At 39.2% G+C, this 17531-nt stretch overlaps 1 protein-coding gene across 4 annotated transcripts in view; it reads right to left on the reverse strand.

Moving 5' to 3' along the window:
• The window catches only part of LOC124787982 (negative elongation factor A-like), a 147224-nt gene that overhangs the window by 11742 nt on the left and 117951 nt on the right, over positions 1–17531 (reverse strand). For all 4 annotated transcript variants that reach the window (XM_047255003.1, XM_047255004.1, XM_047255007.1 and 1 more), the window contains 5 exons: positions 17263–17454; positions 11836–12084; positions 10900–11036; positions 10066–10341; positions 9563–9662 (listed from right to left, as the gene is read on the reverse strand). In XM_047255003.1, the coding sequence (XP_047110959.1) occupies positions 9563–9662; positions 10066–10341; positions 10900–11036; positions 11836–12084; positions 17263–17454 (954 nt within the window). The remainder of the gene's footprint in view (positions 1–9562; positions 9663–10065; positions 10342–10899; positions 11037–11835; positions 12085–17262; positions 17455–17531) is intronic.

Raw genomic sequence — 17531 nt, forward strand, 5'->3', positions numbered from 1 at the left:
ATAGACAGGTTGCAGTATTATTATGGACAAACCATAAACAAAGTAAAAATGACCTTGAGGGAATGAAACAGGCATTAAGTGCTAGGTTTCAACAATTGTATATGAGAACGGATACCAAAAACTGTTCTAATAGGACTAAATACTTTGGAACATCTGTGTTCTACATGTTGCTCTATGTTTCAATGACAGTGCAGTGTCAAGACTCAATGTTACGGAACTGATGGGAATGCCTGGTGGATTAAATATGTGTAGAGCTCTAATAGCCACTGACTGAAGGAGACTCTTTGAAGCAGAAAAATCAGTGTTGGAAGTCACCAAAGAAGCAAGTGCGACAAAGAGAAGGGAGGGAGAACAACATAGGAAAAAAGATGAATACGGACCTGGGATGCATTACCGTATTTACTCGAATCTAAGCCGCACCTGAAAAATGAGACTCGAAATCAAGGCAAAAAATTTTCCCGAATCTAAGCTGCTCCTGAAATCTGAGACTTGAAATTCAAGGTGAGAGAAAAGTTTTAGACCGCCCCTCCAAATCAAAACAAAGTTGGTCCATTGTAACGCGAAACCCTATTGAGGTCGAGTCGTAAGCTTAACAGTTAAGCTTTACCAAGTAGCCATTGCTATGTGTCCGGCGCTCCGTCTGTATTTATTCGGGTACCCTTCCTTTTTCACGTGCTTCGTCTGGTTTGAATCTATTGCTTATTTTGCTTTGATCTGATAAGTGCCGTTCTCTTTGTTATAGGGGTTTACGCCACTCAAAGTTGAAACTGCATTATTGTACTGTGTCGTGCATTGTTTGTCGCATTCTGATAATGAGTGTTTACGACCTGTCGCCGCTCGTGGCATGGCTTGCTTTTGTGCGCGCTACCGCGGCTTACAATAAAAAAAGAGAGAGGAATTGTCTCGTAAGTGAAACAATGGCAAGAGACTGCTATTTGTTGTTACTTACACTGCTGCTTTCTTTCATAATGATCAACAAGAAACAAATAATAGACTGTGTATGATAGAAATGTTCTGAACGAGAGTTTAGCAAAACATTTTCTCCGTTTGAGAATCTTTGCAGACGCCTCATTAGTACATTACATTCTGCACAGAAATTAGAGTCATTTAGATTTAAAAATCTAGTCAATTGCCGTGCTTCATTTCTGACTGTATCACTATTGAGCATAAGAATAATACGAATATAAACATGACATGATATGTATATTCTTCCGTGTTCGATGTTGTCTCACTCTAGACAGGATTTAAATGAGATAGCAGCAAACAGGAAAGAATACATGGCATAATGTTTACATTCTTCTACCTTTTCTTTTAATTTATTTACTGACGCGTGACACAGAGGTTTTGGCGCCAGTATTTATCTTTGTGCCTGCAAAGCATACCTGTGGCGACACCTACCAACATTTTTCAGAACTTCCACTTACTTTGCACTCGATTCTAAGCCACAGGCAGTTTTTTGGATTACAAAAACCGGAAAAATAGTGCGGCTTAGATTCGAGTAAATACGGTAGTGCCATGGAAGTTTAATAGAGAAAGCTAGTTTTAATTTTAACTTGAATTTTCTGAAAGTTAAATTATTTCATGTTCTGGCACACTTTGGCTAAGAACGATTAAAGATAGAGTGCTGAAATTTTTATACTGTCTTACAACATGCTTAACTAAAAGGTAGAGTACTCTTGTGACTTAACATTGAAAACAAAATGCTTTATTCACGAGAAACCCTGAATTCATTTCTAAAATTTTTCATAATCATACTTAAAACTTTTTTGTACCACAATTTATGACAGCACCATCTTTTCAATAGTCTGCTTTAAAGATAACAGTTTGAAGAGTTTCAGCTCCGTACAGCCACACACGATTTTTGAGAGCACCATGAGTGAAGTCATCTTTTTGTTGTGTGTTACGAAAATGGAACAGTGGAATTTAGAGCAATGCTATGCCATAGAGCAATGTTATGCCATCAAGTTCCGAGTTAAACTGGAGAATGTACATGTGTGACCTTCAAGAAGGTGAAACAGGCCTGCGTGGAACATGCTTTATCAAGAGCCCAAGTTTTTCGCTAGCACAAATCATTTTTGGAAGGCTGAGAACATGTTGCCCAGGGAGACATTCAACTTCAAGAACTGACAAAAATGTCGAATATGAGAATGCTCTCGTGAAATTGTTCCTCCAGGACAAACTGTCAACCAAGTGTTTTACAAAGATGTTCTCAAAAAGCTCAGGAAAAAAGGGAATCAAGTGAGACCAGACATTGCAGACAAGTGGATGCTGCATCATGACAACACCCATGTCACACGGCCACATCCATCATGGTATTTTTCACCTCGGAAGGCATTACTGTTGTTCCACACCCCCACTGTTCACCTGATCTGAGTCCTTTCGACTTTTTTCTTTTCCCAAAAATTGAGAAATATCTTAAAAGAACATGACTTTGGGACTTTGGAGAACATTCAAAAGAATGTGACTGATATCAAAGGTCTGCCCAGTTGAAGCCTTTCAGCACTGCTACAAAGACTGGGAATGACGACTCCTCCAATGTATAGCTTCTAAAGGGAACTACTTTCTAGAAGACACCTGCACGGCAGTCAGGTATTCTGATCACTAAATTAAGGGGGTGGCCACCTCAGTCAATCCATTTCTATTATATAGTTCTCCAGCTTACAATTAAGGTATCCAACAACCCACTTATGAGCTTTAGAATAACTGGAGAGACAGTAACGTATTTATGAGTAGCTTAGACAAAAACAGTGCTGATAAAAGGCTGTTAGATAGTGGGAGATTAACACATGGTTTCTGTTTCATCTGACAGTACCACATTTAGCTGCACTGTAGTAGTGGGCCCCTGGTTAATACTTTCTGGTGTTGCAGTGATATTAGAGTGCTTCCTGAGCCGGAGCAAGTCTTTCCAGCTACATATTACTGCATACGGCTGAGTCTGCCTGAGCATGTGTGTTCACAAGGAAGCAACAGCCACATTTGACAAAAAGTGCTGCGCTGGGACACCTCTTGTGTTGTGCTCATTGGGTCATTTTTGAATTGGACATGTTATGATGATGGGCCCCAGTTTTGCAGGTTATTTTACAATATGTTGTGGTTATGTATCACAAACTTTTTTACAATCTATGCACTTGTTTGTGCATCTCAGTCTAACGATTAATGCTGCCAATATACTGTAAGCTGGATAGTAACTACTTCTGCTTGCTTAATGATACAGAAAGATTACAGTGGTTCATCTGAGTTGGTGTTACAGATATGGGTAGTGCAAGTTTTGTTCAATATTGCTGAATTTTGTTGTTTTCTATTTGTGGCACCAAGCAAAATTATGGTCTATGGTTTGAACTGTTGTGATTAATGTAAAGCTTACCAAGTAAATGTAAAGCTTCTGGACGAGATTTAAAATATACTGTTGCTTAGAAAGCACTACTGTTAGTTTTTGCTCGTATATAATATACCGTTAGCCTGGGTCTAATGTATGCATGTTTCAGGAAATTGGCTGCATTTTGTTCAAAGGGATCTCGTGAAGTTGGTTTATGTTGTTATGAAGGACAATGCCAGTAGCCCCACTAGACGTTAAGAGAAGATCATCATACGTGGAATGTATGATGTGAAGGGTGTTGCTTCTTCAAAAGATCAAATTACTGTCCAGACAACCTGTCATTTTCTGTACGCTTGTTATTGTTTTAAAACGTATGTTAAGATTCTACAGTAATTACATTCGAAAAATTGTTGTAAGTTGCAGAGATATTGTGGAAATTTTTCTTAGTTTTGACAAGATGTGCACTTTTAAAGATATTGGTCAGCATCTGTGCATTGCACTGTCGTAATATCCCAACCAGCCAAAGAAATGTGGGTAGGGTGCTTAGATTAACTGAGGGCAGCATTAATCTGTAGACTAAGATGCACAAACCAGAGCATACATCGTAAAAATGCCAGTGATACGTAACTACAACTTACCATAAACCAGCCTCCAAACTCGGGTCCCATCATCATATTACCATCCAATTCAAAAACGACCCAACAAGCATTACATGAGAGCTGCCCCAGAGCAGCACTTATTGTCAAATGTGGCTGCTACAGACTAAGCTGTATGTCATAATATGTAGCTGGAAAGACTTGCTCTTGCCCAGGAAACACTCCAACATCATTGCAACACCTGTAAATGTTAACCAGGAGCTCATTACCACAGTGCAGCTAAATGTGGTACAATTCGACAGTGTACAAAGACATGCTATTGCCTCATGAGCTAACAGCCAACTCTCGGCACCATTTCCATCTAAGCAATTTGTAAACACATTACTGTCTGTCAAACAAACGTCCACCTCTGCTCGCTGCCTGTCTGTAGCTTCTAATTGCTCAAATAACATGTGAAAGAGGTCACCTGATCCTGCGATATCTTTGACACAGCCACTGTTGACTGCATTAGTTCCAACCATCTGTCAACTTGTTTGCAAGTCCTATCCTCGGCTTGCTTCAACAGTTCAGCTATTACAGGGCTTTCCTTACATGCTTAGTAGTTTTTCAAGGCTGGTTGATTTTTTTGGTCAGTGGTCGAGAGTTTGGTTGCTTGATGTTATCTTGGTAGGTAAAGAATGTTTCAGGTGGTTCACAGTTAAGGAGAGTCCACTGTAACTAAGACGGAACCTTTGTTTTTCTTAACCATTTCTTCTTCTAATTATATCCAAGATTATGTTGTTTTACTGTTTGCATAAATGGACCTTGTATGGATTCAACAACATGGCCTACCATTTATTGACTACAAGCTTTAAACACATTGTTCTACAATTTTTTGTAGCTCATTAGAACACAAATTTAAAATGTTATCATGCAAAATGCCTGGAGATGAAGTACTAATGTTCTGAAACAATTTTCCTAGTGATTCCAGAGCTTTCCGACTGGAATTTTTGCTTTTGTGAAACTTCTAAGTTTTGTCTGACATGGCCTTTGCTTGTTTTCTTCTTTTGGTTCTATTTTAAGGTTTAACAAACAATTTTTTCTGATGAGAAGCAGCAACATTTTCCCAACAGTGAACCGAGAGCTTCTCTGATTTAAATTGTTTCTCAACACTATTTTTCTTTTCCCAACCAATTCAATAATTACACAATATAAAGAACATTAATATAGACCTTTAATGGTTATTTATAGTTGTCCAACCCGAACTTGATAACACTACAGATAGAACTGACAAGGCATTTAACCTAAAAATAGAACCAAAAAAACCTCAATTTGCATGTTACGGGCACAATTTTGGCACAACTGCTACAGTGCACAGTGCAGATACTATACGAGGGCGGTTCAGAAAGTAACCTCCGATTGGTCACAGTGCGGGTTGTGGGGGGAGTAGCAACGCCATCTGTGCGTTCACGCACTCAACAGGTCAGTCGGCATCAAGCCGTGGTCGAGTGAACGTCGTACCTGCGCTAGTTTAGTTTTTGTGGCAGTTTGAAATGTGTGCCGCAATAGAAAACCCCGCCAAATGTGAAGTGCGTGCTGTCATAAGGTCTTTTACAGCCAAAGGATATGCTGCAGCAGCTATTCATCGTGAGCTTTGTGCCGTGTACGGACCAAGAGTTATGAGTGAAGGAGTTGTCCGTGAATGGGTACGTTTATTTAAAAGTGGACGAAAAAATGTTCATGATGAAGAGAGAAGTGGTAGACCATCATTGGTGACTGACGAACTCGTTCAGACAGTTGATGCAAAAGTTCGTGAAAATCGACGTTTCTCAATGTCGGAGTTGTCTACTGGTTTTCCACAGATTTCTAAGACTCTCTTGTACGAGATAGTGACAGCAAGATTGGGTTACCGTAAGTTCTGTGCACGATGGGTGCCCAAAATTCTTACCAACCACCACAAAACTCAAAGAATGGCCTCTGCATTAGACTTTCTGTCACATTATGAGGACGAAGGAGAACCATTGTTAAACAGAATCGTGACCGGTGACGAAACCTGGATTAAGTACGTGAACCCCGAGACAAAAGAACAATCAAAGATGTGGGGACATTCAAATTCGCCTACCAAACCAAGAACAGCCTCGCAAGATTTTTCTGCCAGAAAACTGATGGCAACGGTGTTTTGGGATGCCAAAGGGGTGTTGTTGGTTGAATTCATGGAACGTGGTACGACCATTAATCAAGACGTGTACTGTGAAACAATAAAAAAGTTACGACGGGCTATACAGAACAAACGCCGTGGTATGCTGACTTCCGGTATCGTTTTTTTGCACGATAACGCCCGTCCTCACTCTGCTCGCAGAACAACGGCCCTTCTTGAGTCCTTCAAGTGGGACGTTATCAACCATCCACCTTACAGCCCAGACCTGGCGCCAAGTGATTATCACCTCTTCATGCATTTGAAGAAATGGCTCGGGTCACAGCGGTTTGATGACGACGAAGAGCTCAAAGATGCGGTCACAGGCTGGCTCCAGGCACAAGCGGGTGATTTTTATGCAGAAGGAATTTCAAAGCTTGTGAAGAGATACGATAAGTGCCTCAATCGCTATGGAGACTATGTAGAAAAATAGTGCAAAGATGTAGTTGTAAGATGTATATATTAATATAATGGAAGGAAACATTCCACGTGGGAAAAATTATATATAAAAACAAAGATGAGGTGACTTACCGAACAAAAGCGCTGGCAGGTCGATAGACACACAAACAAACACAAACATACACACAAAATTCAAGCTTTCGCAACAAACTGTTGCCTCATCAGGAAAGAGGGAAGGAGAGGGGACGACGAAAGGAAGTGGGTTTTAAGGGAGAGGGTAAGGAATCATTCCAATCCCGGGAGCGGAAAGACTTACCTTAGGGGGAAAAAAGGACAGGTATACACTCGCACACACGCACATATCCATCCACACATACAGACACAAGCAGACATATTTAAAGACATGTCTGCTTGTGTCTGAATGTGTGGATGGATATGTGCGTGTGTGCGAGTGTATACCTGTCCTTTTTTCCCCCTAAGGTAAGTCTTTCCGCTCCCGGGATTGGAATGACTCCTTACCCTCTCCCTTAAAACCCACTTCCTTTCGTCTTCCCCTCTCCTTCCCTCTTTCCTGATGAGGCAACAGTTTGTTGCGAAAGCTTGAATTTTGTGTGTATGTTTGTGTTTGTTTGTGTGTGTATCGACCTGCCAGCGCTTTTGTTCGGTAAGTCACCTCATCTTTGTTTTTATATATGATGTATATATTAAAATATTTTTATTTAACTTGGTGTATTTTTTTTTAGATCAACCGGAGGTTACTTTCTGAACGGCCCTCGTAAATTGGCAGTCAGCTGTGAGTGTAAACAAACCACAATTATGAGTGCCAAAGGGGAGAGGAGCAGTGTGGGAAAATAAGCCCCACCACTCACTCACAGCGCAGCCATCCTACGTCTGTGTTCTGTGTTTCTACTAAAATAGAACTTAACACATGGTCACAGAGATCACCAATCACTTCTAGTGCTGGGAAGGTCATAATCGAACTCCATGATGAAACAAGACCACTCTCTTCACTTGTTTCAAAATAAGAAAACAACAAGCAATGCACAACACAAAGCTTTTCCTAATGGCTAAGTTGGCACTGTCACAAACAACATAGTTCATACCCGATCTCTACTCGCTCCCTAAAATTGCTACTTTAAATGTGTCTGCATTATAGTAATTTTTGAACTCTGCCTAGCAGAGAAATGTTTGTTTCTTTGTTCTATGGCAAATTTTGCAGCATGTGCTCTTATTTTATACAGACCATTCAATCACCCACAATTGGTGTGGCACCAGAGCACTGTGATACATTGTTGCGTTAGTGCATTTCTTATTCCGAAAACCTGTCTTTGAGCACATTACCTTTCCAAATTCGGTTTCACAAGATGATGTGCAATACAAATAACCAAAAATAGGTTAAATTTTTGATATTTATATGCAGAAAATAAAGCTATTGCTTACTATCTCTGATAAAATAATTCACCTGGATACAATCCACTATAAAAAAAGTGCTTATTATACAATTATGTATTCTGAGGCAGGTTAGCATTTATCGCAAAATTCAAAATTTTCAAGTCCCTAGTAACAAGTAACATGGTTTATTGTGGAAACATATACCCAGCATTTCGTCTATTTATGACAAACAAGACAGTGACTGACATACTTACATTTTTAGTGGTATTTTCTCCACTGCATGTGTAAAGACTAACAGATGTGCACTTTGCAGTCTCCACACTTATCATTAGTATTCATAGTCATTGTAGTTTGCTGGGATTGATTTGCGCTACATTGTCCCCAGCACTGTAACTTCATTTATATCCATTTCTTGTTTAAGTCTGAACATAAATGTTACACCCATGTTATTCAACTGGTCTATTTGTAATCGACTCCTTCATTTAACTCATACCCCTAAGCAACACTTATGTTTTAATGAACATCTGTGAAAACCAAATAAAATTTCTGTTCGTACTTAAACTGTCTCAGCTGGTCTTTGTGCTGTTACACAAATAAACTTTTAAGTCTTCTCCTTGTAATGCAGTACCAAAATACAAAATACAGCAGGAACAACTATAATGACAAGCCACAAAGCCTTTTAGTGTTGAGAGCTTGTAAATGAAATGATAGAGGCTTTTCAAACTATCCAATGAAAGACAACCGAGATATATGTGCCAAAGATGCTGAACTGTTTCATCAGGATACCCTGATTATCGAATGATGGTCTGTGGGAAAGCAGAGTACTGTCACCTCAGTGTACAAAACCTGCACTGATAATCTTCTTTCATCAGTCACAAGACCAGTCATACTACAGAATACTGTTTGCGTATCTAGATGTTTTTATGTCATATGGCTGCACTGATAATTTTTACACTATGACTCCAATTTAAAAAATTCTAGGATCCATTACCAAGTAAATTTAAATCTTTTCATCACAATTCATTCTTGATTATCTAGATTGTTGAATTATAACAGGCAAGTATCACACTTCGCCAATGCAACAAAAAAGCCATTTTTACTGTTCTACAGCAAATGAATGCACTTAATCAGTAATTCCTTGGTGGAATCAAAAATCGCTTTCTTTCTCATTTGATTGTATCAGCTTGTGCACATATCTGTTTTACATTTATGATCACAATCTTTACTGTGTTTGTATGGATCTGTTGCTGTTATTTTTTTACTTTTCTAGTGTTCTTTTCCCATCCTGTTACTCCTGGTGACACTTGGTTTTTCATTTTTATACTTCCTCCAATAACATATTTTAAAGACTGCAAATGAGCCGTGAAAGAGGAACAAGTAGACAGAAATAGCAACGTGAAACACACTAAAAATAGGCAAAAATGCTAAAGTCTACACTTCTCTATTGCATACTTGCACTACACCGCTATAGTTAGGGCTCTGAGATGTTAGTTTCTGACTGACAAAAACGTGCAACGAATACTTAATTTTAGCATTCTGGTTTACGTGAATTTGTACATCAAAGTTTCACAGCATTGTTACACCTGGCTGGAGGAAAAAAAAGTACAAATCTAATCATAAACAAAATTACTTGAAGGACATGTTATTAACTAGATGTATTTAGAAAATGAACTTGCATATACTCACCTCTTGAACCTGCCATGAAACCAAGTATCAGAGCCTTCTCAGGTCGTGTCACTTTGTTAGCAGTACGGAACATTTCTTGGGCCTCTAACATCTGCTCCCTCTGTTTCAAACATAAAAGAAAAGTATTGTTAAGACAGTTTCAAACTAATACTACTGAAGTCATAGCTCCTCCATAGTTCCAGACGTGTGTGCTGTTTCTAACTGAACATTAATTATCTCCTTCCACTCTATCAACACTGATGATGGCAGCCCCTTCCAATAAATAATACCATATGGAAATATAAACTACTCTCCGCTGCTTAATGCATATTTTTTGTACAGTTCCACTAATTCTATTTGGACTTTTATTATTTACAGTTTCAAGAGTTCTTTATAATCAACAGGCCACACATCTTTTCAGAATAGCAGCAAAAAAGTAAAATGGATAAAATTTACTGCCATCCACAACTCTGATAATGAAGGTGCCAAGATAGTGAACAACAAAAAAGAAATTGGCATCTTACCGTCAACGAAAGCCCTTTTCTCTGCTGTCCAGGATTATTTGTACCAGCAGCTGCATTCACTGGCTGGAATCTGATCTGAGTAATAGGGGGTGCTGGTCGTATTTGGATAACTTGTTTTGTTATAGTTGCTGCAGGCACAGCAGTAGCTGCAATAGCAACAGGTTGAACAGCAACTCCAGTTACTGCAGTGGCTGCCACTGCTGCTGGCTGTACATTTGTAGCACTGAGTGTAGACTGCAAGAGGGATTGTGCCTGAGGTTGTGGTGTACTTGGATTCTGAAAAATAACTTAGAATTACTAACAGTGAAGATTACATAATTACATGTCATAAATGCATATCTCTACTTTTGTCGCTACTTTGTGAGTGGTAGGATTTATGAAGAAACTATACATTCAAAAGTGAAGGATTCTGTTTCTTTCTCAAAAGTATTTTGTGTCAACTAATGTCCTCATGAAATAAAGTTTCTGCTGACTGTTGTGCTTCCAGACAGACTAACGTTTTGCCTTTGTATATGTTATGCTTCTTCCAGGATCAAAAATTCAACACAACAAATATTTTTAAGCAAGTGCTGTTGTGATATCATCTGCTCATTGTTTTTTATGGATGAAATTTTGTTGTTATACACCTACAGTAATTTGTAGGTTTGCATTAGGGATTAACCTCTCTACGTAAAAAGCTTCAACATATACAGCATATCACTTATAAGAGCACTGATTATGTGCATTTAATTGTGAAATGGAGGGGAAAAAAAAGAGTATTCACATAAAACATGAAATTTACACACTCCTTTTGGCTAAGGGGGGGAGGAACAAGGAAATTGGATAACTGCGTACCTGCAATGTTGTAGGCGAAGCTTGAGGAACGTAACTTGGTGTTGAAGTATTGGGGGAGTTTGCCAACAGAGACTGTCCTGCTGGTGAAGTTTCAGTAGACTGCGGAAGTGCACTTGCAGAAGAACTGGCTGGCGTTCCTGTAATATAAAGAGGTAAGAAATATATCTTTAAAAAAATTAACACAGTAAAATGTTAAGTCAAACTTGCATAAAGGCTTTAACTACTGACACTAAAAATGAGCCTCAGAGAATATCAAGGCAACAATGTATAATTAAAGGGAGTGTACAATTACCGAAGCTGACTTTCATTGTGAGTTAAAGTAACAAAGTTACTGAGGTTGTCAAGAACAAGCTTTTTTTAACAAGCTGTCATAACTAAACTGGCAAACTTACAAACGTAATCAGAAATAAGATTATCTTCAAGTAGATCAGTAAGGGTAAAGAATTGTAGCTAATAATATGCTCTTTACTGACTGCTTCACAAAAGTCTTCTTTGCAATCTGGGTATCCTGTAAATCTGCTACGGTTTGAGAGGAGCGACATGGAGGTAACAATAAAACTTCAGAATAACAGAACCAGAAACGAAAAGAACTGTCTAGGCAATGTATAGCAGTCATTAGGTTTCAAGCCAAGTGCACTTTCAAATTTTTGAGAAAAAGTTAAAGAGAAGCATTAATCATTGAGTTACACTGTGTTTTATTTGACAAAGAACTTTTGCTCACTTTGTCATAATACCAAACTTTTTGTACAGTAGCCCAGGAAATGCAGTGAAACACTCCGAGGCTAAACAAAAAGAGTAATGGAACAGCTTACGGTTATAGTGCACCATCAACGAAAATGCAAATAAATGCAGCTTTACTAAACTCAATAATTCTAGCATTAGCCGATTAAACTGAAATATAAATATATTTCTATTCTGAAATGCAATTAGTCTAACCTGGTTCCCTTGGGATAGTTATAATAGTTGTGACTGTGTGCTGAGATGCAGGGGTAGCTGGGCTATATGATGGAGTAGCAGGGGCAGGAGTAGGTGTGGGAGGATTCATTGCAGTCAATCCAACAGCGTAGTCAGGTGTGCTTGGTGTTGTTCCACTTGTTGGGCTCTGTTGCTGCTGCTGTTGCTGTTGCTGTGACTGTTGCTGGAGGGCAGCTGCCGCTTCTGAAGCCTTCTTTGCATCTTCCATATCTGCAAAAATGTGCCACACACGAGCAAACTTCAGTGTGCATAACAACAATATGACTACAATTTTAACGGTTGTAAGAATGAAACATTACAGCGGAAATATGTTTCTCAAAAATTAATTAAATGTAGCGACAGATACATGTAGAATATTATGAACAAATTCACCTGATTACACACAACTTTTCCATAAATTCCAACACATAACTGAAAACAAACACACACACACACAAATTGAAATCCGCCGTGCCCTTTTGAAGGAACCATCCCGGCATTTGCCGGAAGTGATTTAGGGAAATCACGGAAAACCTAAATCAGGATGGCCGGATGCGGGTTTGAACCATCGTTCTCCCAAATGAGAGCCTAGTGTGCTAACCACTGCGCCACCTCGCTCGGTTGAAATCTTGTGCTCCCTCCAAATGCTAGTATTGGGGTGTTCACCTCAGCTGCTCAATCTATGTACCTGTCTGTGATTTGGATCTAGCACCTGAAGAAAAATACTAGGTTTGTTGATGAAATACTGTGCAGCAAAATGAAACATCCTACTTGGCCGAACACTCAAAAAGCCAACTACAGTGGAACTACGATTTTACATTTTTCATGATTCTGTGCCACAAATTTGTAGCCCTTGTGAAACACCCATAAAATCAATCCTAAAAATTCTCTGATTTTACGTTTCTTCCTAGTAAGGTTTCCATAGATTCTACATTCTTACTTGACATCTTGCTTGACTTCATCCCATTTTCTTTCTACTGACATCTGATGTAACTGAACAAGTGATAAGTGGCGCAAAAGACTGTTCGGACTACGGGTGGTGGGAGAGTTAATGGAATACTTTAGGCTGTTGCGGAGAGGGGAGATGTCAGAGAGGAAATGCTGACATAATCCATCATTGGCATTGCCAACACAACTAGAAATGTTTAGCTTCGCCAAGAAATTAGGATACAACTACTGATAAGTTGCAGCAGCAATGGAAAAACATGAGAGTCAATCTAGTGTTCCGGACCGAGCTGATACATGATGAAGTGGTCCAGCCCCCACCCTTTCTAGTGCCACTTACAACTCAGTTTCATCTTTTTGCATATATTTCCAACATACTGCTTGTAGCAACAATCTTGGCTCTCAATCTTTTACATTCAAACACTCAGTTTCTTACGAATATACTCAGTTACGAAATGTTGGCCATTTCCAGCTAGTAAGCTCTTATTGATTGGCAGCTTGTTACGTCACCCAATAGCCAACACAACCACCACACCACAATAACACACATAAAATAAGCTCACCACTTTGTTTAGCTCACTATGTAATAAGGTTACAGACCTTAGCCTATGAAACATTCAAAATTCTTAAAGTACTGGATCATAAAGTATAAACAGACACAATAGCTATCACTCAATGTCGGTGTGAGAATTTCATTCTTCTCCTCCTAGGCAGCAATTTTATCAGTACTCTTAACGTCAACTGACATAACCAAATCACAAACCCATAAACAAGAAATAAATTTCAAAATTTTACATCATATGGTAGACCTATTAGGGAAAAAAGTGAGTTTTGCCATAAGTAAAACTGTAGGGTGCTAATGATGTACGAGGTAATTGTGCCATTTCCCAAGAAACTACTGCCACAAATTATCTCTTAGAACACGCAGTTTTGAGACGTCTTTCATTTTCTGTTCACCTCGAAAATGGCAAACATTTAATTTACATGGTGAAATAAACTGAAAACTGTGTAATACAGTGAAAGCTACTGGATTACATCATCTCTGACATTTGTAGCATCTCAGATGTTTGTAACATCTTGGATGCTTGTTTTCCACCTGAAGCCAATAGCAGTATAGCATGGTGACATCATGCTAATGCAGGGACTCCTAGCATACAGAGTAATAAACAGAAAGCTTACTTAGCGGCTTGATCTGCGTATAGCAAATGGAGTGACCATGGTTTCCATTAGGTTTAGTTTATATGACTATATCTCGTTTACCCTTCAATATCGTGCATTAAGCTTATTTATAGTTGTTCTGCTCAAAACCTGTCGTCAGAATGCAGAATGTATGGTACATCAATCGACTGCAGCCAACACAAGCTAGGCTACTCCATTTGCTATGTGCGGCACCAGAATTAACAGGAACAGTTGTGGGATTTTAAATTGTAAGACATTTCCAGGGGCAGATGTGGACTCGTCTCAAAAATGAGATCGACAGGAAGTGCAAAATGGCTAAGCAGGGATGGCTAGAGGACAAATGTAAGGATTTAGAGGCTTATCTCACGAGGGGCGATGTTCTTAAGAACAATATTATGGAAATGGAAGAGGTACATGAAGATGAAATGGGAGGTATGATACTGCCTGAAGAGTTTCACAGAGCACTGAAAGATCTAAGTCGAAACAAGGCCCCGGGAGTAGACAACATTCCATTAGAACTACTGACAGCCTTGGGAGAGCCAGTCCTGACAAAACTCTACCATCATCTGGTGAGCAAGATGTATGAGACAGGCGAAATTCCCTCAGACTTCAAGAAGAATATAATAATTACAATCCCAAAGAAAGCAGGTGTTGACAGATGTGAAAATTACCGAACTATCAGTTTAATAAGTCACAGCTGCAAAATACTAACACGAATTCTTTACAGACGAATGGAAAAACTGATAGAAGCCGACCTCCGGGAAGATCAGTTTGGATTCCTTAGAAATGTTGGAACACGTGAGGCAATACTGACCCTACGACTTATCTTAGAAGAAAGATTAAGGAAAGGCAAACTTACGTTTCTAGCATTTGTAGACTTAGAGAAAGCTTTTGACAATGTTGACTGGAATAGTCTTTTTCAAATTCTGAAGGTGGCAGGGGTAAAATACAGGGAGCAAAAGGCTATTTACAATTTGTACAGAAACCAGATGGCAGTTATAAGGGTCGAGGCGTATGAAAGGGAAGCAGTGGTTGAGAAGAGAGTGAGACAAGGTTGTAGCCTCTACCCAATGATATTCAATCTGTATATTGAGCAAGCAGTAAAGGAAACAAAAGAAAAGTTCGGAGTAGGTATTAAAATCCATGGAGAAGAAACAAAAACTTTGAGGTTCGCCGATGACATTTTAATTCTGTCAGAGACAGCAAAGGACTTGGAGGAGCAGTTGAACAGAATGGACAGTGTCTTGAAAGGAGGGTATAAGATGAACATCAACAAAAGCAAAACAAGGATAATGGAATGTAGTCGAATTAAGTCGGGTGATGCTGAGGGAATTAGATTAGGAAATGAGGCACTTGAAGTAGTAAAGGAGTTTTGCTATTTGGGGAGCAAAATAACTGATGATGGTTGAAGTAGAGAGGATATAAAATGTAGACTGGCAATGGGAAGGAAAGCGTTTCTGAAGAAGAGGAACCCGTTAACATCGAGTATAGATTTAAGTGTCGTCAAGTCATTTCTGAAAGTTTTTGTATGGAGTGTAGCCATGTATGGAAGTGAAACATGGACGATAAATAGTTTAGACAAGAAGAGAATAGAAGCTTCCGAAATGTGGTGCTACAGAAGAAAGCTGAAGATCAGATGGGTAGATCACATAACTAATGAGGAGGTATTGAGCAGAATTGGGGAGAAGAGGAGTTTGTGGCAAAACTTGACTCAAAGAAGGGATCAGTTGGTAGGACATGTTCTGAGGCATCAAAGGATCACCAATTTAGTATTGGAGGGCAGCGTGGAGGGTAAAAATCGTAGAGGGAGACCAAGAGATGAATACACTAAGCAGATTCAGAAGGATGTAGGCTGCAGTAGGTACTGGGATATGAAGCTTGCACAGGATATAGTAGCATGGAGAGCTGCATCAAACCAGTCTCAGGACTGAAGACCACAACAACAACAACGTGGGTTATTTGTCAACAAATCTTTTTCTTTGAAGTTTTCCCACTCCTTAGGTATGGACCTTAGAACAAAGAGCGATTGTATCGGCGTACTCTGACAGGAACCTATCTGGTAAACAAAAACAATCTGGACCAAAGACATTGCCTTTATCTTTATTAAGTTCAAATGGCTCTGAGCACTATGGGACTCAACTTCTGAGGTCATTAGTCCCCTAGAACTTAGAACTAGTTAAACCTAACTAACCTAAGGACATCACAAACATCCACGCCCGAGGCAGGATTCGAACCTGCGACCGTAGCGGTCTTGCGGTTTCAGACTGCAGCGCCTTTAACCGCACGGCCACTTCGGCCGGCCTTTATTAAGTGATTCAAGTTACTTTGGTACACTGAGGATACCTATGCTTAAGTTACTCATGTGGGCAGCTATTCTTAATTTGAATTCTGGAATATTTACTTTGTCTTCTTTGGTGAAGGAATTTTGGAAAACCGTGTTTAGTAACTCTGCTTTAGTGACACTGTCATCGTAAGTAACATTACTATTGCTATCAAACTGTGAAGGTATTGATTAAATCTTGCTACTGGTTTACTGTACATACAATCAATATCACACAGACAAAAATGTTTCAACTAGTTTCCTGCTGCTTCAAGATGATGATACAACTCTGGTGACAACCAGACATGATTTTACAAGTGAAATTATCCACCAAAGCTTGCACTGTCATACCTTTTATCATATAAGCTACTGATCTTAATTTTTTTAATTGGATGGATAAAAAAAAATCTACTCATCAAGCGGTGGCAGAACACACACACAAAAGACTCTTGTGGTTGGCAAACTTTCGGAGCCATTGGCTCCTCCTTCAGGGAGAAGGGCTGAAGGGTGACTTTCCCAAAATCTACCCTTTTTCCTATACCTCTCCAGTCCTTTTCCTTCACCTTCCTTCCTTCCTCTTTAACCTTTCTGCCTGAAGTAGCCACTGGCTCCGAAAGCCTGCCAATCACAACAGTCTTATGTGTGTGTTCTGCCGCCGCTCAGTGAGTAGATTTTTTATCTATCCAATTAAATAATTTTATCAATAACTGATTGTTTTTTGTTGATCTTAATTTTATTATCATTATCTTCAGAAAGTTACGTTTGTTTACACAAGAATGTATAAGTTTTCTAAACATAACATCAGACTTTTTATACGACCATATGGTTATCAACTTACTTCATATAAGTCACAGAGCTGTTAGCATGTATTGTTATTTTCCAGTTTTTGGAGGACTGTCTACCAAAAAATGTACTGAAGAAGTTATCTCACAGTTCAAGAAAAATCTCCTTCTAACATACAGTACCTTGCATTCGCTTTCGTTTCTTTGCCTGAGCATATCCGAGAGGCTGTTCGTTTATGTCTAGAAGTTTTATTCCACCATCTTTGCGTCCAGCTGGTGTGCGAGGATGCTGAGGGCGAGACATAATAGGACTACTTAGTGATGGCGAACGGAAACCGCCAGATGGAATTCGACTTGGTATGCCTTTTAATGGTGCTGAAAAGTAAGACAATAGTAAATATTAATTTCAGCTTCAGAACTGTTCTAATTATTTAATCAGATAACAGGAAATC

The sequence above is a fragment of the Schistocerca piceifrons genome, chromosome 3 (genome assembly GCF_021461385.2).
Source record: "Schistocerca piceifrons isolate TAMUIC-IGC-003096 chromosome 3, iqSchPice1.1, whole genome shotgun sequence".
In the NCBI taxonomy this organism is placed as follows: Eukaryota; Metazoa; Arthropoda; class Insecta; order Orthoptera; family Acrididae; genus Schistocerca; species Schistocerca piceifrons.